Source organism: Bombina bombina, unplaced genomic scaffold (genome assembly GCF_027579735.1).
Source record: "Bombina bombina isolate aBomBom1 unplaced genomic scaffold, aBomBom1.pri scaffold_656, whole genome shotgun sequence".
NCBI classification, from domain to species: Eukaryota; Metazoa; Chordata; class Amphibia; order Anura; family Bombinatoridae; genus Bombina; species Bombina bombina.
In genome coordinates this window covers 100,284-125,147 of record NW_026511981.1, presented here as the reverse complement: position 1 = coordinate 125,147, position 24,864 = coordinate 100,284, and the positions used below count along the sequence as shown (strand labels likewise).

General features: G+C 37.6%; 1 protein-coding gene across 3 annotated transcripts in view; it reads left to right on the top strand.

Annotated features, from left to right (window-relative positions):
- LOC128644033 (disintegrin and metalloproteinase domain-containing protein 10-like) overlaps nucleotides 1-24,864 on the top strand; it is a 158,642-nt gene that overhangs the window by 69,483 nt on the left and 64,295 nt on the right. For all 3 annotated transcript variants that reach the window (XM_053696795.1, XM_053696796.1, XM_053696797.1), the window contains 2 exons: nucleotides 16,840-17,009; nucleotides 20,971-21,142. In XM_053696795.1, the coding sequence (XP_053552770.1) occupies nucleotides 16,840-17,009; nucleotides 20,971-21,142 (342 nt within the window). The remainder of the gene's footprint in view (nucleotides 1-16,839; nucleotides 17,010-20,970; nucleotides 21,143-24,864) is intronic.

Here is a 24,864-nt window from a genome sequence, read left to right as displayed (position 1 = left end):
ACATTTTCCTCAACCAAAAACATGTCTATACGTGATTTTTTTTTATAGCCCTTTGATTCACAGGAGAAACTACATTCATCAGGATGTTGTAATCGCCAGACGTCTTTTAATTTAAGTTTTTTGGCAAATTCTCTTAACATTTTTGCCTCCCTCAAGTGCTGTTTATTACCTTTAAAATGGAACCTGTCTAATAGTGGATACATTGCAGCATTTAAATCCCCAGCTAAAATTATGTTTTGACCCAGATAGGGTGTGAGTTTATTCACCATTTTGGCCCAAAAGCCACTATCGAGTCCATTAGGACCATATATAGTGCAGAGTATCCATACTCTCTGTTCGATTTCTATTTGCATAATTATGAATCTCCCTGAGGGGTCTAATTCTGACCTGATGAGATTGTAGACTAAATTCTTATTAAATAAAATGGCGACACCCCATTTTCTGCTATTACAAGGGGTTGCAAATATTTCAGAAATCCAGTTAACCTTTAATTTAGCTATTTCTGATTCTCTTAAATGTAACTCTTGTAAAAATATTATATCAGCATGATGTCGTTTAAGTAATTTAAAAATATTTTTTCTTTTAATAGGGGAGGTAATGCCTCCAACATTCCATGAAGCGAACTTCAGCATTTAATATTTAAAAATGAATTTTCTAAAATTTTGTTTTCTAAAGTCTACCATCTGGAGGGGGGGGGGGGGGTGAATCCACGTCCGGCACAGAGAAACAGGGGGGAGAAGGAGAGAGAAAAGAGAAAAAAACAAACAAACAAGATTTCACGGGGGGTGGGGGAAGGGGGATAAGATGTACCCGCAGACAAACATTGACATGCCTGCTGGCATAAATATCTGTACATACAAGGTCAGTCTATTCGCCTTGTATCCTTAGCTACCTCTATGCCCTTCTCTGAACAGTATCTTTCAGCTTCTGCAGCTGACTTTAGAAGGATATTGTCACCTTCTGCATTTGTTATTATAATTTTTGCAGGATATCTTAATGTAGCTTTTACTCCTGCTTTTATCAAACTCGAACAAAAGGGTGCCATCCTCCTTCTTTTAGAAGAAGTTTCTACAGAAAAGTCTTGAAATAAAAATACCTGCTTGGTGCCTACCTTGAAAGCCTTAATTTTCCTATACTGTCTCATTATAGTCAACTTATCCTGAAAGTCCAAATATTTTATCAACACCATTCTTGGGCGTATAGACCCATCTGCCTGTTTGTTGGTGTTTCCAACTCTATGAGCTCTTTCTACTCTAATTTTATCAGAAGTTTTCTGCATCCCCAACAAAGCGGGTAAAGTAACTGAGCCAAATAACATTAAGTCCTCCATATCGGGACATTCAGGCAGTCCCACTATGCGGATATTATTCCTGCGGGATCTATCCTCTAAATCATCAATTTTTAGTTGCATTAATCTAATTTTTCCCTCATAATTTGACCAGTTTGTTTCATATGTGCTGAGTCTATCCTCAAGGTCAGAGACTCTATCTTCCACCTCAGATATTCTATTAGAAAAAGCTCTAACTTCTGCTGATAATGTAATAATCTCTTTTTTGATAGAGTCAAATTGTGGTAAAATTAATTCAGCTAATTGATTATTCGAGATTTGTTTTTCTGTACTATCTGCTGAGGCTTCCATTAATCCCTCTGATGCTGTCTCTTGTGCTGCCTTATTATTTTTTTTGTCTCTCTTCGCTGGCATAGCTGGAGACCTTGTTTTTAGGTTAGGTATGTATTTTTCCATAAGTATAACTCTGTGTGCGTATGCAAGTGGTCAAATGAGAACAGTTCCAGTTTGACTTAGTTAACTAGATCTCGTGTACAGATGTTGATGCTAAAAGTGGGGGACGAGAAAAAAAAAAAAAAAAAGACCCCCAAGTGCCTCTACTATTTAGCTATTAAATAGTTAATAACTATTTAATAACTACCTAGCTAAAATAAATAAAAATTTACCTGTAAAATAAATCCTAACCTAAGTTACAATTACACCTAACACTACACTATCATTAAATTAATTAAATAAATTAATCCTATTTAAAACTAAATACTTACCTGTAAAATAAACCCTAATATAGCTACAATATAACTAATAGTTACATTGTAGCTATCTTAGGATTTATATTTATTTTACAGGCAACTTTGTATTTATTTTAACTAGGTACAATAGCTATTAAATAGTTATTGACTATTTAATAGCTACCTAGTTAAAATAATTACAAAATTACCTGTAAAATAAATCCTAACCTAAGTTACAATTAAACCTAACACTACACTATAATTAAATAAATTAAATAAATTAACTACAAGTACCTACAATTATCTACAATTAAATAAACTAAACTAAAGTACAAAAAAAACAAAACACTAAATTACAAAAAACAAACAAACAATAAATTACAAAATATAAAAAAATATTACAAGAATTTTAAACTAATTACACCTAATCTAAGCCCCCTAATAAAATAACAAAGCCCCCCAAAATAAAAAAAATGTCCTACCCTATACTAAATTACAAAAGTTAACAGCTCTATTACCTTACCAGCCCTTAAAAGGGCCTTTTGCGGGGCATGCCCCAAAGAAAACAGCTCTTTTGCCTGTAAAAAAACCCCCACAATACCACCCCCCAACATTGCAACCCACCACCCACATACCCCTACTCTAACAAACCCCCCCCTTAAATAAACTTAACACTACCCCCCTGAAGATCTCCCTACCTTGAGTCGTGTTCACCCAGCCGGGCCGAAGTCTTCATCCGATGGGGCAGAAGAGGACATCCAGACCGGCAATTTTAAACTAATTACAGCTAATCTAAGCACCCCTAATAAAATAACAAAGCCCCCCAAAATAAAAAAAATGCCCTACCCTATACTAAATTACAAAAGTTAACAGCTCTATTACCTTACCAGCCCTTAAAATGGCCTTTTGCGGGGCATGCCCCAAAGAAAACAGCTATTTTGCCTGTAAAAAAAAACACCACCCCCCAACATTACAATCCACCACCCACATACCCCTACTCTAACCCAAACACCCCTTAAATAAACCTAACACTACCCCCCTGAAGATCTCCCTACCTTGAGTCGTGTTCACCCAGCCGGGCCGAAGTCTTCATCCAATCGGGCAGAAGAGGACATCCAGACCGGCAGAAGTCTTCATCCAAGCGCGGCAAGAAGAGATCTTCCATCCATCAGAAAAGTACCAAAAAACAAACAAACACTAAATTACCAAAAATAATAAAATATTACAAGAATTTTAAACTAATTACACCTAATCTAAGCCCCCTACTAGCTATTAATATAGCTACAATATAACTAATAGTTACATTGTAGCTATTTTAGGATTTATATTTATTTTACAGGCAACTTTGTATTTATTTTAACTAGGTACAATAGTTATTAAATAGTTAATAACTATGTAATAACTACCTAGCTAAAATAAATACAAATTTACCTGTAAAATAAATCCTAACCTAAGTTACAATTACACCTAACACTACACTATCATTAAATTAATTAAATAAATGAATCCTATTTAAAACTAAATACTTACCTGTAAAATAAACCCTAATATAGCTGCAATATAACTAATAGTTACATTGTAGCTATTTTAGGATTTATATTTATTTTACAGGCAACTTTGTATTTATTTTAACTAGGTACAATAGCTATGAAATAGTTATTGACTATTTAATAGCTACCTAGTTAAAATAATTACAAAATTACCTGTAAAATAAATCCTAACCTAAGTTACAATTAAACCTAACACTACACTATCATTAAATAAATTAAATAAATTAACTACAAGTACCAAAAATTAAATAAACTAAATTACAAAAAATAAAAAAATATTACAAGAATTTTAAACTAATTACACCTAATCTAAGCCCCCTAATAAAATAACAAAGCCCCCCAAAATAAAAAAAATGCCCTACCCTATACTAAATTACAAAAGTTAACAGCTCTATTACCTTACCAGCCCTTAAAAGGGCCTTTTACGGGGCATGCCCCAAAGAAAACAGCTCTTTTGCCTGTAAAAAAAACACAATACCCCCCCCACATTACAACCCACCACCCACAGACCCCTACTCTAACCCAAACCCCACTTAAATAAACCTAACACTACCCCCCTGAAGATCTCCCTACCTTGAGTCGTGTTCACCCAGCTGGGCCGAAGTCTTCATCCGATGGGGCAGAAGAGGACATCCAGACCGGCAGAAGTCTTCATCCAAGCGGGGCAAGAAGAGGTCTTCCATCCATCAGAAAAGTACCACAAAAAAACCAAACACTAAGGCCTAGATTTGGAGTTCGGCGGTAAAAGGGCTGTTAACGCTCCGCGGGTTTTTTTCTGGCCGCACCATAAATTTAACTCTGGTATCGAGAGTTCAAACAAATGCTGCGTTAGGCTCCAAAAAAGGAGCGTAGAGCATTTTTACCGCAAATGCAACTCTCGATACCAGAGCTGCTTACGGACGCGGCCGGCATCAAAAACGTGCTCGTGCACGATTCTCCCATAGGAAACAATGGGGCTGTTTGAGCTGAAAAAAAACCTAACACCTGCAAAAAAGCAGCGTTCAGCTCCTAACGCAGCCCCATTGTTTCCTATGGGGAAACACTTCCTACGTCTGCACCTAACACTCTAACATGTACCCCGAGTCTAAACACCCCTAGCCTTACACTTATTAACCCCTAATCTGCCGCCCACGCTATCGCTGACCCCTGCATATTTTTTTAAACCCCTAATCTGCCGCTCCGTAAACCGCCGCAACCTACGTTATCCCTATGTACCCCTAATCTGCTGCCCTAACACCGCCGACCCCTATATTATATTTATTAACCCCTAATCTGCCCCCCTCAACGTCGCCGACACCTGCCTACACTTATTAACCCCTAATCTGCCGAGCGGACCTGAGCGCTACTATAATAAAGTTATTAACCCCTAACCCGCCTCACTAACCCTATCATAAATAGTATTAACCCCTAATCTGCCCTCCCTAACATCGCCGACACCTAACTTCAATTATTAACCCCTAATCTGCCGACCGGAGCTCACCGCTATTCTAATAAATGTATTAACCCCTAAAGCTAAGTCTAACCCTAACCCTAACATCCCCCTAAGTTAAATATAATTTTTATCTAACGAAATAAATTAACTCTTATTAAATAACTTATTCCTATTTAAAGATAAATACTTACCTGTAAAATAAATCCTAATATAGCTACAATATAAATTATAATTATATTATAGCTATTTTAGGATTAATATTTATTTTACAGGTAACTTTGTATTTATTTTAACCAGGTACAATAGCTATTAAATAGTTAAGAACTATTTAATAGTTACCTAGTTAAAATAATAACAAATTTACCTGTAAAATAAATCCTAACCTAAGTTATAATTAAACCTAACACTACCCTATCAATAAAATAATTAAATAAACTACCTACAATTACCTACAATTAACCTAACACTACACTATCAATAAATTAATTAAACACAATTCCTACAAATAAATACAATTAAATAAACTAGCTAAAGTACAAAAAATAAAAAAGAACTAAGTTACAGAAAATAAAAAAATATTTACAAACATAAGAAAAATATTACAACAATTTTAAACTAATTACACCTACTCTAAGCCCCCTAATAAAATAACAAAGCCCCCCAAAATAAAAAATTCCCTACCCTATTCTAAATTAAAAAAGTTACAAGCTCTTTTACCTTACCAGCCCTGAACAGGGCCCTTTGCGGGGCATGCCCCAATAATTTCAGCTCTTTTGCCTGTAAAAAAAAACATACAATACCCCCCCCCCCCAACATTACAACCCACCACCCACATACCCCTAATCTAACCCAAACCCCCCTTAAATAAACCTAACACTAAGCCCCTGAAGATCTTCCTACCTTGTCTTCACCATCCAGGTATCACCGATCCGTCCTGGCTCCAAGATCTTCATCCAACCCAAGCGGGGGTTGGCGATCCATAATCCGGTCCAGAAGAGGCTCCAAAGTCTTCCTCCTATCCGGCAAGAAGAGGACATCCGGACCGGCAAACATCTTCTCCAAGCGGCATCTTCGATCTTCTTCCATCCGGTGCGGAGCGGGTCCATCTTGAAGCAGGCGACGCGGATCCATCCTCTTCTTCCGATGTCTCCCGACTAATGACGGTTCCTTTAAGGGACGTCATCCAAGATGGCGTTCCTCGAATTCCGATTGGCTGATAGGATTCTATCAGCCAATCGGAATTAAGGTAGGAATTTTCTGATTGGCTGATGGAATCAGCCAATCAGAATCAAGTTCAATCCGATTGGCTGATCCAATCAGCCAATCAGATTGAGCTCGCATTCTATTGGCTGTTCCGATCAGCCAATAGAATGCAAGCTCAATCTGATTGGCTGATTGGATCAGCCAATCGGATTGAACTTGATTCTGATTGGCTGATTCCATCAGCCAATCAGAAAATTCCTACCTTAATTCCGATTGGCTGATAGAATCCTATCAGCCAATCGGAATTCGAGGGACGCCATCTTGGATGACGTCCCTTAAAGGAACAGTCATTCGTCGTTCAGTCGTCGGTCCGGATGGATGTTCCGCGCTGGATGTCTTCAGGATCCTGCCGCTTCGCTCCGGATGGAAGAAGATCGAAGATGCCGCCTGGATGATGACTTCAATCGGATGGAAGATCCTCTTCTGCCCCGCTTGGATGAAGACTTTGACCGGATCATGGACCTCTTCAGCCCCCGCTTGGGCTTGGATCAGGACATCGGAGGAGCTCTTCAGGACGGATCGGTGAACCTGGATGGTGAAGACAAGGTAGGAAGATCTTCAGGGGCTTAGTGTTAGGTTTATTTAAGGGGGGTTTGGGTTAGATTAGGGGTATGTGGGTGGTGGGTTGTAATGTTGGGGGGGGGGTATTGTATGTTTTTTTTTACAGGCAAAAGAGCTGAAATTCTTGGGGCATGCCCCGCAAAGGGCCCTGTTCAGGGCTGGTAAGGTAAAAGAGCTTGTAACTTTTTTAATTTAGAATAGGGTAGGGAATTTTTTATTTTGGGGGGCTTTGTTATTTTATTAGGGGGCTTAGAGTAGGTGTAATTAGTTTAAAATTGTTGTAATATTTTTCTTATGTTTGTAAATATTTTTTTATTTTCTGTAACTTAGATCTTTTTTATTTTTTGTACTTTAGCTTGTTTATTTAATTGTATTTATTTGTAGGAATTGTGTTTAATTAATTTATTGATAGTGTAGTGTTAGGTTAATTGTAGGTAATTGTAGGTAGTTTATTTAATTATTTTATTGATAGGGTAGTGTTAGGTTTAATTATATCTTAGGTTAGGACTTATTTTACAGGTAATTTTGTTATTATTTTAACTAGGTAACTATTAAATAGTTATTAACTATTTAATAGCTATTGTACCTGGTTAAAATAATTACAAAGTTGCCTGTAAAATAAATATTAATCCTAAAATAGCTATAATATAATTATAATTTATATTGTAGCTATATTAGGATGTATTTTACAGGTAAGTATTTAGCTTTACATAGGAATAATTTATTTAATAAGAGTTAATTTATTTCGTTAGATAAAAATTATATTTAACTTAGGGGGGTGTTAGTGTTAGGGTTAGACTTAGCTTTAGGGGTTAATACATTTATTAGAATAGCGGTGAGCTCCGGTCGGCAGATTAGGGGTTAATAATTGAAGTTAGGTGTCGGCGATGTTAGGGAGGGCAGATTAGGGGTTAATACTATTTATGATAGGGTTAGTGAGGCGGATTAGGGGTTAATAACTTTATTATAGTAGCGCTCAGGTCCGCTCGGCAGATTAGGGGTTAATAAGTGTAGGCAGGTGTCGGCGACGTTGAGGGGGGCAGATTAGGGGTTAATAAATATAATATAGGGGTCGGCGGTGTTAGGGGTAGCAGATTAGGGGTACATAGGGATAACGTAGGTGGCGGCGATTTGCGGTCGGAAGATTAGGGGTTAATTATTTTAAGTAGCTTGCGGCAACGTTGTGGGGGGCAAGTTAGGGGTTAAGAAATATAATATAGGGGTCGGCGGGGTTAGGGGCAGCAGATTAGGGGTACATAAGTATAACGTAGTTGGCGGTCGGCAGATTAGGGGTTAAAAAATTTAATGGAGTGGCGGCGATGTGGGGGGAGCTCGGTTTAGGGGTACATAGGTAGTTTATGGGTGTTAGTGTACTTTAGGGTACAGTAGTTAAGAGCTTTATAAACCGGCGTTAGCCAGAAAGCTCTTAACTCCTGCTATTTTCAGGCGGCTGGAATCTTGTCGTTAGAGCTCTAACGCTCACTGCAGAAACAACTCTAAATACCAGCGTTAGAAAGATCCCATTGAAAAGATAGGCTACGCAAATGGCGTAGGGGGATCTGCGGTATGGAAAAGTCGCGGCTGAAAAGTGAGCGTTAGACCCTTTAATCACTGACTCCAAATACCAGCGGGCGCCCAAAACCAGCGTTAGGAGCCTCTAACGCTGGTTTTGACGGCTACCGCCGAACTCTAAATCTAGGCCCAAATTACCAAAAATAATAAATATTACAAGAATTTAAAACTAATTACACCTAATCTAAGCCCCCTACTAGCTATTAATATAGCTACAATATAACTAATAGTTACATTGTAGCTATTTTAGGATTTATATTTATTTTACAGGCAACTTTGTATTTATTTTAACTAGGTACAATAGCTATTAAATAGTTAATAACTATTTAATAACTACCTAGCTAAAATAAATACAAAATTACCTGTAAAATAAATCCTAACCTAAGTTACAATTAAACCTAACACTACACTATCATTAAATAAATTAAATAAATGAACTACAAGTACCTACAATTAAATAAACTTAATTACAAAAAAATAAAAAAAATTACAGGAATTTTAAACTAATTACACGTAATCTAAGCCCCCTAATAAAATAACAAAGCCCCCCAAAATAAATAGAATGTGAGGTCAATCTGATTGGCTGATTGGATCAGCCAATCGGATTGAACTTGAATCTGATTGGCTGATTGAATAAGCTAATCAGATTTTCCTACCTTAATTCCGATTGGCTGATAGAATCCTATCAGCCAATCGGAATTCAAGGGACGCCATCTTGGATGACGTCACTTAAAGGTACAGTCATTTAGTCGTTGGATCAAGAAAGAAGAGGATGCTCCGCGTTGGATGTCTTTAGGATGCTGCCGCTCCGCTCCGGATGGATGAACATAGAAGATGCCACCTGGATCAAGACTTCTGATAGATGGAAGACCTCTTCTTGCCCTGCTTGGATGAAGACTTCTGCCGGTCTGGATGTCCTCTTCTGCCCCATCGGATGAAGACTTTGGCCCGGCTGGGTGAACACGACTCAAGGTAGGGAGATCTTCAAGGGGGTAGTGTTAGGTTTATTTAAGGGGGGTTTGGGTTAGAGTAGGGGTATGTGGGTGGTGGGTTGTAATGTGTTTTTTTTTACAGACAAAAGAGCTGTTTTCTTTGGGGCATGCCCCGCAAAAGGCCCTTTTAAGGGCTGGTAAGGTAATAGAGCTGTTAACTTTTGTAATTTAGTATAGGGTAGGGCATTTTTTATTTTGGGGGGCTTTGTTATTTTATTAGGGGGCTTAGATTAGGTGTAATTAGTTTAAAATTCTTGTAATATTTTTTTATTTTTTGTAATTTAGTGTTTGTTTTTTTGTACTTTAGTTTATTTAATTGTATTTAATTGTAGGTACTTGTAGTTAATTTATTTAATTTATTTAATGATAGTGTAGTGTTAGGTTTAATTGTAACTTAGGTTAGGATTTATTTTACAGGTAATTATGTAATTATTTTAACTAGGTAGCTATTAAACAGTAAATAACTATTTAATAGCTATTTTACCTAGTTAAAATAAATACAAAGTTGCCTGTAAAATAAATATAAATCCTAAAATAGCTACAATGTAACTATTAGTTATATTGTAGCTATATTAGGGTTTATTTTACAGGTAAGTATTTAGTTTTAAATAGGAATAATTTATTTAATTATAGTAAATTTATTTCGTTTTATTTAAATTATATTTAAATTAGGGGGTGTTAGGGTTAGACTTAGGTTTAGGGGTTAATAACTTTATTATTGTAGCGGCGACGTTGGGGGCGGGAGGTTAGGGGTTAATAATTGTAGGTAGGTGGCGGCGATGTTCGGGAGGGCAGATTAGGGGTTAATAAAATTTATTATAGTGTTTGCAAGGCGGGAGTGCAGCGGTTTAGGGGTTAATACATTTATTATAGTGGCGGCGATGTCTGGTCGGCAGATTAGGGGTTAATACTTGTAGTTAGATTGCGGCGACGTTGGGGGGGGCAGATTAGGGGTTAATAAATATAATGTAGGGGTCGGCGATGTTAGGGACAGCAGATTAGGGATTAATAGCTATAATGTAGGTGGCGGCGATGTCCGGTCGGCAGATTAGGGGTTAATACTTGTAGTTAGGATTGTGGCGACGTTGGGGGGGGCAGATTAGGGGTTAATAACTATAATGTAGGGGTCGGCGATGTTAGGGACAGCAGATTAGGGGTTAATAGCTATAATTTAGGTGGCGGCGATGTCCGGTCGGCAGATTAGGGGTTAATACTTGCAGTTAGGTTGCAGCGACGTTGGGTGGGGCAGATTAGGGGTTAATAACTATAATGTAGGGGTCGGCGATGTTAGGGACAGCAGATTAGGGGTTAATAGCTATAATTTAGGTGGCGGCAATGTCCGGTCGGCAGATTAGGGGTTAATACTTGTAGTTAGATTGCGGCGACGTTGGGGGGGGGCAGATTAGGGGTTAATGAAATTTATTATAGTGTTTGCGAGGCGGGAGTGCGGCGGTTTAGGGGTTAATACATTTATTATAGTGGCGGCGATATCCGGTCGGCAGATTAGGGGTTAATAAGATAATGCAGGTGTCAGCGATAGCGGGGGCGGCAGATTAGGGGTTAATAAGTGTTAGATTAGGGGTGTTTAGAGACTCGGGGTACATGTTAGGGTGTTAGGTGCAGATTTAGTGTTTCCCCATAGGAAACAATGGGGCTGCGGTGTTAGGTTTTTTTCAGCCGAAACTGCCCCATTGTTTCCTATGGGGGAATGCCGAATTTTACCGAGCTAATTCGGATTTATTCGGAGATACGGCAGCTATTTCGGATTCATTCGGTAGATTCCGAAGTATTTTAATTCGGAAATTCAAATCGATCCGAATCTCCGAATTTACCAAATTTCCGTATAAATCCGAAACGAATCGCACATGTCTAAATATTATCTCCTATAATAATGCTGTTCAAATTATTTTGTTCAACCCTTATATATACACACACATGTATGGGTGTGTTTTATATATATATATATATATATATATATATATATATATTGTGACAGAGAACAGGGAATTGTGAGTGACCAGGTATATATTTCTCCTACTATGTTGAAATGTGTATTTGACTTATAAACCCCAGGGAAATGTATTGTATAAAATGTGGTGACGAATGAAGTTGCTGTATTTTTGGATCACTGGGGTGGAACATTGGAGAGAGGGCGGGCCAGTGTTCTACTCCTCAGTTTACACATAGCTGAAAGTGAAGAATAAGGAAGATAATTTTTCTCACCTGTGTTTAATTAAATGAGAGTAATTTATTCCCCAGCTGCTAGGTGGAGAGAGAAAGAGCCTCCAGAGTGTTACTGACTGGGAGAGTAACACATTGCAGTTAAGCTAAGAAAAGCTGCTAAAGTGAGGTTGGTAAAAACAGCATGTTTTGTTAGGTTTAGTTTTCCTTGATTTAGTAAGGGATGAAATCTACTGCTGCACAAGCGAGAGAATAGAGCTACACTGGTAAATGTATTGCAGCAAGTCCTACAGCCTACTGTAGCTACCCCCACTGTGGATAGGGGGGCGCTATATCCGAGCAAATTACTTTCTGCATAATTTGTCAGAGACGGATAATATTGAGGCTTACTTCACAACATTTGAGAGGATTGCTGCCAGGGAACAGTGGCCACCTGAACAGTGGGCAGGGCTACTCACACCATGTCTTAGTGGAGAAGCCCAGAAACCATATGAGGATTTGTCTCACAGCCAAGCTCAAGATTATAGGAAACTAAAAGCTGAAATTCACGCTTGGGAGTAACACCTGCAATTGGGTGTTTGAGATGGGAAAACCTACAAGAGCACAAATGTATGAACTGCTGAGACTTGCTCAGAGATGGCTTGTGCCGGACATTAGTTCAGCAACAAAAGTCATAGAAATGGTTGTAATTGATCGATTTCTCAGGAATCTGCCAACTGGACTTCGACAGTGGGTCAGAAAAGGGGATCCTAAAGACCCAGAAGAAATGAGGAGCCTAGTTGAGAGATATTTGACTGCTAAGGAATTGCATAAAAAAAAACTGTGGACAAAATTACTATGGTGCGATATGGCTCCCTAGAGAAACATTATGTCCAAGAGGCCAAACTGATGAACAAATGTGTTTGAAATGTCAAGTTAGGGCATATTGCACGTAACTGTGTGTAGGGGGAGGAGCCTATGCAATATGGGTGCAAGGGACAGACATAGTACAATGTTAACCTGCACCAAAATGTCTTTTGTTTCCAGTGCTATTTGTTCTAGCCATTTAAGATCTTTGAATGTGGAGGGTAAAAGTGTACAAAAGTGTAAAAGTGTTTTGCTTCAGCCAGAAAAGTTAGATAGAGATCAAATGCTTGATATTGTCTGTATGCATGGGGACACACACTCATACCCTACAGCTGAGGTTGAAATTGTCACAGATATTGGTACAGTTAAGTGTCGCGTAGGTGCAGTGCCTGTGTTGCCCTTTGATATAGTATTGGGGTGAGAGTTTCCTCACTTTTGTCAAGTGTATTTTGTATTTTAGTTGTGGTGAACTATGCTACCCACTATCCCTAGGCAGTTCCTTTACGGAATACCTCCTCTAAGAATATTGCTAAGGAGTTAATGGTGATGTTCAGCAGGGTGGGCATACCAACAGAAATCCTTACAGATCAGGGAACCCCTTTTATGTCCAAAATTATGAAAGAGTTATGTAAACTTCTTAAAATTAAACAACTAAAAACATCTGTACGGGCTAGTTGAGAGGTTTAATAAAACATTAAAAAGCTTGTTACGTAAAGTGATAGACAACGATGGAAAGAACTGGGATTGTTTGCTACCGTACCTTATGTTTTCCATTAGGGAAGTGCCCCAAGCTTCCACAGGGGTTTCACCTTTTGAATTGTTATATTGTAGGTATCTCAGGGGTATACTTGATATTGTGAAAGAAACATGGGAGCAGGAAAATACACCTCACCGTAGTGTTATAGAGCATGTAGGACAAAATCAAGAAAGGATGGAAGCTATAATGCCAATAGTAAGAGAAAATATGCAGAAAGCACAGAGAGCTCAGGAAGCCAGTTATAATAAGAATGCAAGGCTAAGGGTTTTTCAACCTGGAGATGGAGTTCTAGTCCCTACAGTTGAAAGTAAATTCCTGGCAAGTTGGCATGGGCCGTATGAGATTATTGAACAGGTCAATAACGTCAACAATAAAGTAAGTCAGCCTGCTAGAAGGAAGCCAGAACAGATCTATCATAAAAATTTACTTAAACCGTGGGTAGACAGAGAAGTTTTAACGATAAAATATAATTTCACTTATGCTACAGTTGAGAAGAACACTGAGGTATATATAGCAGAGACACTAGCTCCTCGTCAGAAGCAGGAAGTCAAAGAATGTGTCTAAAAGCAGAGATGTTTTTTTTCCAATACCAGGAAGAACACATGTAATCATGCACAATATAATTACAGAACCTGGGAAAAGAATTAATTTGAAGCCATACCGAATACCTGAGTCCAGAAGAGAGGCAGTTAGTACGGAGGTCAAAAAGATGCTTGAGTTGGGAGTAATAGAGGTTTCACAGAGTGAATGGAGCAACCCAATTGTTTTGGTGCCTAAGCCAAATGGTGAAATAAGATTTTGTAATGATTTTCGCACGTTAAATTACATTTCTAAATTTGATGCTTACCCTATGCCCGAGTGGACAAGCTAATAGAGAGATTGGGTAGCTCTAGGTATCTAAGCACCTTAGATCTGACTAAAGGTTACTGGCAGGTCCCACTGACAGGAAGAGCAAAAGAGAAAACAGCCTTTTCTACACCTGAGGGCCTATTTCAATATAAAGTGTTGCCTTTTGGTTTGCATGGTGCCCCAGCCACCTTTCAGCGTATGACGGATAAAATACTTAGGCCTCATAGAACATATGCAGCTGCCTATTTGGATGATGTGGTAATTCACAGTGCGGGCTGGGAAACACATCTTCCCTGTGTTCAGGCTGTTGCGGATGCACTGCTGGCTGCAGGGCTGACTGCCAACCCTGAAAAATGTGCTCTAGGATTAAAAGAGGCAAAATACTTGGGTTACACAATAGGTCGGGGGCTCCTTAAACCATAGCAGGGTAAAGTTGAGGCTATTTCCGGTTGGCCATGTCCTGTGACTAAGAAACAAGGGCATTTCTAGGAATAACAGGGTATTTTCGCAGGTTCATCCGTAATTTTGCTACTATTGCTAACCCTTTGATAGAACTCACTAAAGCTAAAAGTTCTGTAAAGGCAAGTGGAACCCTGAAGCAGAGCATGGGGGAGAAGAGCACCCAGTTATGTAGTAGAGAAAGAATGTTTAGCCATCAAATGGGCTTTGGAAACTTTGAGATATTACCTGCTAGGGAGAAAGTTTAAACTAATTACTGACCATGCTCCATTAACATGGATGAGGCAAAACAAGGAGAAAAATGCCAGAGTGACCAGGTGGTTCCTAAGTCTTCAACCCTTTAATTATACTTAAGAGCACAGGGATGGTAAAGAACAAGGTAATGCAGATGGTCTTTCTCAAGTTCATTGTTTATAGTCTGAGGCCGCTCACCCCAATAGGTCTGCGCTGGGGGGGAGAGGATGTGTGACAGAGAACAGGGAATTGTGAGTGACCAGGTTTATGTTTCTTCTACTATGTTGACATGTGTATTTGATTTCTAAACCCGAGGGAATTGTGTTGTATACAGGGATAGGCAAGGTGTCCGTACACGGACACTGGTGTCCATAACTGGCCCTTGCAGTGTCCTCCACCCATTTTGCTGTGGGGAGGGAGGAGTAAGACAGATGAATACTGGTCTTGACTCCTCCTTAACACACGCGGCGGCACGTTTCACAGGGTTGTTGGCACTCCCACATGATGCTGCTTAGTACCAGAAAATGACTCTGAGTGAGACAGAGAGAAAGGGAAGATTCAAGAAGCAAGCTGCCACTGTGTCCCTGGAGCTTTATATGCAAAGGTAAAGCACTTTAACCAGCACCTGAGGTTTATTATAAGTAGTATTTAAATAGAAAGAAAAGATATAGTAAGGTTGTAAATCATAACCTTAGTATATCTTTTCTTTCTGATTAAATAATAGGAAAGGGAAAATATTTAGTGTGAATAAAATTAGTGGCTTGTCAAGAGACTTCTAGCAATATTGGGTGATAAGTTATGGAATAAATAAAGCCTGAGTGATATACTGGATGTGTATCTTCTGCATCTGTATAATAAAATTCAGCACTATAAAATAATAGTTTTAATTGTAAATTATTAATTATTTTTGAAAATGTCCGCCACAGCCTTGGCTCGTGCCTATCCCTGGTTGTATAAAATGTGGTTAGGAATGAAGCGGCTGTATTTTTGGGTCCCTGGGGTAGAACATTGTAGAGAGGGCGGGCCAGTGTTCCACTCCTCAGTTTACACATAGATGAAAGTGAGGAATCAGGAAGATAATTTTCTTACCTGTGTTTAATTAAATGAGGGTAATTTATTCTCCAGCTGCTAGGTGGAGAGAGAGCCTCCAGAGTGTTACTGACTGGGAGAGTAACACATTGCCGTTAAGCTAAGAAAAGCTGCTAGAGTGAGGTTGGTAAAAACAGCATGTTTTGTTAAGATTAGTTTTTCCTTGATTTAGTAAGGGATGAAAACTATGTCAGTAAGAGCTCATACTGAGCTAGGTTTTTGTTTGTAGGTTTGGGTGTGTTTAGTTGTTGTAAAACACACATTGCTGTGAACTGCACTTGCACAGTGAAAAATAAAGCTGACTGTTATATATATATATATATATGTGTGTGTGTGTTTTTTAGTAATACAAAATATTTTAACAGTGATATAAAAGCATATGGCATAATATGAGAAGCTCTTGTACTGGGAATGGGTCAAAGGTGTATATACATTTGGTAGGTGGTTGGGTGTGAGGAGAACAGCATCAGTTCCATTATCTCAGAGTTCCCCAAAGTCCTGCATCTTTGTGCGATTATCATGGATTAGGTACTTGATCTGCTCTACCTCCCAGAGCTCTCTAGGGCCGTACAAAAGACCCAGATTGACAAGAACTTCATAGCAAGGCTAATACACACCTAATACCCTCGGCTCCCATCTGTGCTCACTTCCTGCCCCAACACCACCACCAGAATGATATGGCTCCATCTCTACTTGCTGACACTCCATCCTGAATATCACTGACTCAACCACCAGCCTCCCCATTCTATCTATCTATCTATCTATCTATCTATCTATCTATCTATCTATCTATCTACTGTAACAGCCAGTTGTAGTCCTTTAGAGCTATTTGCATAGTATAGTCCCTGCACCCATTGTATTTACATTCATGTTTGTTGTTTGCATTTTAAATACCTAGGAGTATTAGTGAATGTATGAAAAACAAAATGAATGGATTGAGTTTCTTTTGCCAGGGCAAAATTTGATTTTTTTAACATAGCAATTCTGTGTATAGGTGCATGAGTTATTAAATAATATATATTTTTATTTTTTTTCCAGGAAATAATGGAGGCATATGTTCTAAATTTTCCAAACATAAAAACATTTCTGATAGAGAGGCAACACTGAATACTGGACTTATAACAATACAAAAATATGGACAATACTTACCACCAAGAGTAATCCATATAGCACTTGCACATGAATTGGGCCATAGCTTGGGATCTCCTGTGAGTAAGCCATAGAATGATCTAATGATGCATTTGTAATCATGTGAAAGTCTTTTATAAAAATGAATCTGTCTCAGAACAACGGAGTGACTTCACTCATAAGTACACAGACAGCCATATTCAAGAACTAGGGGAGGTAAATTTGTTACTCTCCTACCTCACGTATATAATAACCAAAATAGGGTAATTTTAATTTTACCAGAGAATATCTGTGAGATTGAGCATCAAAATAGACAGTTATAGCTGTACAGACTGCAAATAACCTATTAGCACTCACATATGAATACCGGATATTGAATTTCAGGAAATATTTAAGGTGGCGGTCAAATAAAGCTAAACATCACTGCTCAGAAACTTAACAATAATCAGAGCAATACCCACACAGATTATTAATCAAAGCTGCTGTGTAACTATATAAGAGACACATCATATCAGAATACAGGGGCGTATTTAGGTTTTGTGCTGCCCTAGGCACTCAAAATTCTGCTGCCCCCCACCCCCCACCCCAGGTTTAAGGCCTTTTTTTAGACATAATATTTTTGGGGCAGGGTGTAAAAAAATAATTTCTTTTTAAGTAGATGTTCACCAGGGCTTGCATTCACTCTGGTCACACATACACACATATATATACAGTATATATAATATATATATATATATATATATATATATATATATATATACACTGTGTGCAGAATTATTAGGCAAATGAGTATTTTGACCACATCATCCTCTTTATGCATGTTGTCTTACTCCAAGCTGTATAGGCTCGAAAGCCTGCTACCAATTAAGCATATTAGGTGATGTGAATCTCTGTAATGAGAAGGGGTGTGGTCTAATGACATCAACACCCTATATCAGTTGTGCATAATTATTAGGCAACTTCCTTTCCTTTGGCAAAATGGGTCAAAAGAAGGACTTGACAGGCTCAGAAAAGTCAAAAATAGTGAGATATCTTGCAGAGGGATGCAGCACTCTTAAAATTGCAAAGCTTCTGAAGCGTGATCATCGAACAATCAAGCGTTTCATTCAAAATAGTCAACAGCGTCGCAAGAAGCGTGTGGAAAAACCAAGGCGCAAAATAACTGCCCATGAACTGAGAAAAGTCAAGCGTGCAGCTGCCAAGATGCCACTTGCCACCAGTTTGGCCATATTTCAGAGCTGCAACATCACTGGAGTGCCCAAAAGCACAAGGTGTGCAATACTCAGAGACATGGCCAAGGTAAGAAAGGCTGAAAGACGATCACCACTGAACAAGACACACAAGCTGAAACGTCAAGACTGGGCCAAGAAATATCTCAAGACTGATTTTTCTAAGGTTTTATGGACTGATGAAATGAGAGTGAGTCTTGATGGGCCAGATGGATGGGCCCGTGGCTGGATTGGTAAAGGGCAGAGAGCTCCAGTCCAACTCAGACGCCAGCAAGGTGGAGGTGGAGTACTGGTTTGGGCTGGTATCATCAAAGATGAGCTTGTTGGGCCTTTTCGGGTTGAGGATGGAGTCAAGCTCAACTCCCAGTCCTACTGCCAGTTTCTGGAAGACACCTTCTTCAAGCAGTGGTACAGGAAGAAGTCTGCATCCTTCAAGAAAAACATGATTTTCATGCAGGACAATGCTCCATCACACGCGTCCAAGTACTCCACAGCGTGGCTGTCAAGAAAGGGTATAAAAGAAGAAAATCTAATGACATGGCCTCCGTGTTCACCTGATCTGAACCCCATTGAGAACCTGTGGTCCATCATCAAATGTGAGATTTACAAGGAGGGAAAACAGTACACCTCTCTGAACAGTGTCTGGGAGGCTGTGGTTGCTACTGCACGCAATGTTCATGGTGAACAGATCAAAACACTGACAGAATCCATGGATGGCAGGCTTTTGAGTGTCCTTGCAAAGAAAGGTGGCTATATTGTCACTGATTTGTTTTTGTTTTGTTTTTGAATGTCAGAAATGTATATTTGTGAATGTTGAGATGTTATATTGGTTTCACTGGTAAAAATAAATAATTGAAATGGGTATATATTTGTTTTTTGTTAAGTTGCCTAATAATTATGCACAGTAATAGTCACCTGCACACACAGATATCCCCCTAAAATAGCTATAACTAAAAACAAACTAAAAACTACTTCCAAAACTATTCAGCTTTGATATTAATGAGTTTTTTGGGTTCATTGAGAACATGGTTGTTGTTCAATAATAAAATTAATCCTCAAAAATACAACTTGCCTAATAATTCTGCACTCCCTGTATATATTAAGACATTATTTTGCAAGTCAGATTATTAAAGTGTTTATATCAGAAAAAAATATCCTTCACTGTATAATAGTTTGTCAGTAGGTAGTGTAACCTTAAACATCTTCTTTGGTGATTGACAGTTATTTAAGCAAAATATCTGCTTGGATAAATATGTAATGAATATACAAACTGGCCTTTAAAAGTACTTAACAGTAGTTATGATAGGTTTAGGAATTGTATCCTAGGAGATAAAGTCACATGATACAATCATAATAAAGTATATACATGTATTGTTTCTGAATGTATTAAATGCATACAACATATTTTCAGTTGTGTTTTAGGTCACATAGTTGTATAGATTCAGCAATAAATACTTATTCTTTGCATGTATGACAGATAAACAAACAGTAAATGTACAAGTATTTAGTGACTAATCCGTTTAAGTATTTTAATGCCTAATGAAGATGTATTGAAGGGAGAAAGGCATTTGCTTTTTCACAGTGGTCATGTTGTAGTGCACACTGCACTGTGTAGTCTGTGTGAGTCTCAATCACGCAGTGGAACCAGGAAGAATACCGCATTCCCTCTCAGTCCAGGCCAGGCTGCGCAAGTGAGCTCCGCCTCTACTGTCACCACGTCATGCGCACCCACATACAATCCCATAGGAAAGCAATAGCCGGGCCAGCCATTTAAGTCATTTGTAATTGGTTGATTTAGCCACCCGGCCCTGAGTTCAGTAGAGTGGCCCTAGGGACTCAAAATTCTGCTGCCCCTTAAAAATCTGCTGCCCTAGGCACCGGCCTTGTTGGCCTATGCCTTAATACGCCCCTGGAATAATACATATGCTGACTATATAAAATAGTGCATGCTTATCTATTAATCTAACCTGATTATTTCAGGGATAGATTATCAGAACCTGATCTGCTGCTAAGTATAAACCATGTACAAAACATAAGTTCAAAAACATACCAATAAATATGATCATCATGGGATCATATTAGATCCAAGACAAATACTTACATACTGTATATAAGATTTGTACACAAGCGTGTGATGAGCACCACAATGTTTTTAATTATACACCCATTTTTAATAAAGTAATAATAAAATTGTGTGTTTTAATAAACTACCACACTATATAAGGATAATCAAGAGGATGATAAGTGTGCTTAAACAGTATCCTTTTTGCAGTCCTCTAGACTGATTTTTGTAAATAATACAACATCCCCAATTTGTGCCCATAAGCCATTGTTTGCTACTGTTGACTGTTTAACTCAAATAATCATTTTGAATGCTAATATTATTATAAGCAGCCTTTAAAGTTTTTCATTCATCAACTTGCTCTCCACCAATATTCCTTACACGCTGCTTTCTTTTCTAATGTTTTCATCTAAGTGACTCAAATCTTTCTCTTCCTCATACCCTCTATTACTCTCCCTACCTCTCTCTCTTTTACTCTCCATATGACTCCCTCATTCACTCTCTCACCCCTCTCATAACTCATACTTTATAACTGAAAAAGTGCACATGAATTAAAAAGTATGTGTTTTTGTGTTATTGTGTAGTGATGTGTGTGTATGTGTATATGTGTGCTGTATGTGTAGTATGTATATATATCCAATATGTTTGACAATAGCTATAATAAATATTGGATCTACGTATACAACAACCTATGAGTTGACATCTGCTATAAATAATAATTTATTCATTGTTTTTGTTTTATGATTTCAGCATGACGGATCTGACGAATGTTCACATATCATAAATGAAAATAGTAATGGGAATTATTTGATGTATCGTTATGCTACAGACGGGACTCAGTACAACAATGATAAATTTTCTCCCTGTTCAATTAAAATGATTGGAAATCTTTTGAGGAAGAAAAAAGATCAATGCTTTACTGGTAAGTAGAATGGCTTACTTTTTTCTGTAATAAACCCCCCCAGTTGGTTTGTATTGTTATAGAGAATTTTTATGCCCTTGTCACCAACTATTGTTTTAATTTTGCTTATGAATGAGCGCATTTGTAGCAAAATATATATATATTACATTTTCAAAATGCTTATTTAGTTTGAACTTACATATGTCTACATAACCAAGAAAACGATAGTAATCTCAGTACTGTTACCATTTACAAGAAAAATATATGCAAATATGCACATTGTCAATGTAGTTAAAGATAAGTATTAGAACAATGTATAAGCAATATTTCTAATCATAGATAAGACATCTGGCATAGCTGTGTATTGTGAGGTTAAAAGGACAGTCTACACCAAAAATGTTATTGTTTAAAAAGATAGATAATCCCTTTATTTAACCTTCCCCAGTTTTACATAACCAACACTGTTATTGAAAAATTAAAATAATTTTTACCTCTGTAATTGCCTTAGTATCTAAGCTTCTGCTGACTGCCTCCTTATCTCAGATCTTTTGACAGACTTGCATTTCAGGCAATTAGTGCTGACTCTTAAATAACTCCACGTGTGTGAGCACAATGTTATCTTTATGAAACACATGAACTAACACCCTCTAGCTGTGAAAAACTGTCAAATGCATTCAGATAAGAGGAGGCCTTCAAGGGCTTAGAAATTAGCATATGAGCCTAACTAGGTTTAGCTTTCAACTAAGAATAACAAGAGAACAAAGCAAATTTGATAATAAAAGTAAATTAGAAAGTTGTTTAAAATCACATGCCCTATATGAATCATGAAAGTTTAATTTGGACTTTACTATCCCTTTAATAAACTTTTTACCTCTTTGATTACCTTATATCTAAGCATCTTCTGATATCCCCCTGATCACATGACTTTTTATTTATTATCTATTGACTTGCATTTTAGTCAATTAGTGCTGTGTTGTGCTAATTCTTAAATAACTCAATGGACGTGCGCACAATGTTATCTATATGGCCCATATGAACTAGCAGTATCCGGTTGTGAAAAGCAAAATAAAAAGCATGTGATAAAAGGCTATCTGTAGTGGCTTAGAAACATGCAGAAATCTAGAGGTTTAATATATTATAAAGTATATTAATATATACATTTTCTTTGTGCAAAGCTTGGGAATGAATAGTAAAGGCAGTATCTATCTTTTTAAACAATAACAATTTTAGTGTTAACTGTCCCTTTAAATACTGTTGACGTTAAATAGTTCCCAAACATATCTAGCATTAACAGCCACTTAGTAATCTAATTTTAGTAATTTTTAGTTGCAGAAAACAAAGAAATCCGGTAAAACAATATATATATAGATAATATTGTTTGAAATATCTTATAGCTATGTATAAATGGAATTCATTATGTAAAAACATTTCATAATACAACATAAGATCCAATAGTTTGACGTCTTTTTGGATGATTTAGTGCCATAAAACATACCAGATTCATAACAATAGATTGCATAACACCTACTAGCACAAACCAATGTAAAAGCTGTGATAAATCATTTTGAATGACAATAATTTTTTTATAAATACCTTCAAACTATGAAAAACTAGTTTGTTTCCTCATTATTTGAGAGCTCAAAACAGCTAACTGGAAATCCAAAGTCATCTAATTATTACATCATGCTCAGTGCAGTAAAATGGGTCATTAAAATAATACACAAGATATTTTAATGCACTGGTCATATTGATTCTAACAAACATATTAAAATGTTTTGATAATCTTAACCAGGGAGAACTCAGTTCTGACATTTAATCCTCACATTTCATTTTTTTTTAATTAATTACCTAACCAATCGAGACTTTAAAGTAAAAAACAAGAAGATTTCTCCCACATTGTCCCTGCCTTGAGAAGAAAGTCTGAAAGGGGTCATGAAATAAAAAGGCTGAAGATAAAGATTGACATCTTTGAAAATAGAAAAGTCATTTTTTTTGGTAAAACAAGAGTATCCAAAACATGATACAAAAATAAAAACAAACAAACAGAAGATTACTTTTTGATGAGGGAGCAAAGGTTTGTGTGAGAGTGTTGCAATGGATGTTCTTTGGTGGAGGACTTTTTTTGAAGCAGTAGTACTTTGGGTTGCAGGGTCCTTTAAAGGGACACTTTACCCATTTTTTTTTTTTTTTTTTTTGCTTAAAATTTTTATTGAGGCAATGAAAACATACATAGAACAATTACAAGTTGAAGGGCAACAACACCCGTACAGCAATGGAAGAGACATTGATTACATAGTCAAATATCACTATTAAATAAGAGGTCACATCTCCTCTAGTCGGTTCCAAACATTACCCTACAACATTGTACCTCATTTTTTTTTTGCTAAATCTGCGTAGCGTCTTCAATGAAACAGAGATCCACTCAAGGGATCTGGATTCTAACATATAGTTGAAGACACATTATTCATACAATAACATCTTATGAAGTCAGGGTTAGCTGCAGACTCAACCTAACCCCAACTAGATTTCTACAATAAGAATTAAACAGAACTCTTAGTAACATAATGACATGTGCGAACTATAGGAAATATAATAACACAAGTTGGTCCAATATGGGTTTCATGGGTTGGTCTAAGCTCTAAAATAAATGACAAAAGAGTTGTTCATTTCACTATTACTATGACAAGCACAAAGTGACACAACTAAAGAGTTTCAACAATGAGAGCACCTGCATCTGTCGCATGTGAATCCACTTAAGTCTTGACCATCCTAGTCTCAATTCTCAAACCTTAGTATGTAGGTATATAGGGTAAAAGCTATGTTAACAATTGAAAATTGCAGGGATAGGCTAGTTTCAGATGTTAAGACACGTAAGAGCGTGTATACTGGAGCTATCCTTAATAAGATCCGATGAGCCCTCTTCACACTACTATAAATATAAGCTTAGACCAAGGCTCTACGGACAGAGCAGAGACTACTTCGCTCTGCCAAAAGGGGGTATGGGGGACAAAGTCTATCTCCCTCGCCACACAAATGTGTGGGGGGGGGCGGAACCAGGCCTGATAATGATTTACCCTTTATTAGATAGGTTGTATGCTCTACTATATGTCTAGCAACTGCAAAGTTCCTGAAGGGGACTGCAATGGTGACCGGCGAACTAACTCCTTTAATTTCATGTGTAGCCGGGAGCCTCAAGAAGGCCTTTAATATTGACTCTAGGTACATTCAATCTAGCACGTGGCTATTTATGCATAATAGTTGGCTGAAATGTTAGCTAAAAGTAATAAAATTCGCTTAGCACTCATTAATCTCCTCCGCTATAGATAAGCATTAAGAAAACAGTATGTGCATTTGGTTGGCGCTTTTGAGTTATTACACTTAACACTAGTCACCCAGCAATAGGGCTACAGCATAGCTAGAAGTTGCAGTTTGAATCAGCCCAAGACCCCTTTCAAGACCAGTTAGCTCATAGTAGGCTATGGGGCTATTCTCAGCATGCAAAACTGGCTACATCCCAAACACACATCACAGAGCAGTCCTACAGAGAGTACAGAAGAAACATGAAAAATATACCATATACTGCGTCTAAGGGTATATCAAGTACATATGCCCACTAAGTGACCATATTATTATGGGTCTGCCGAAATATTAATATTTATATTTATGGGCTCAGGGGAAAAAAAAAAAAAATGGTGACATACAGGAGAATACAAAAATATGGGGTGAGCAGGTGAATGGGCTAT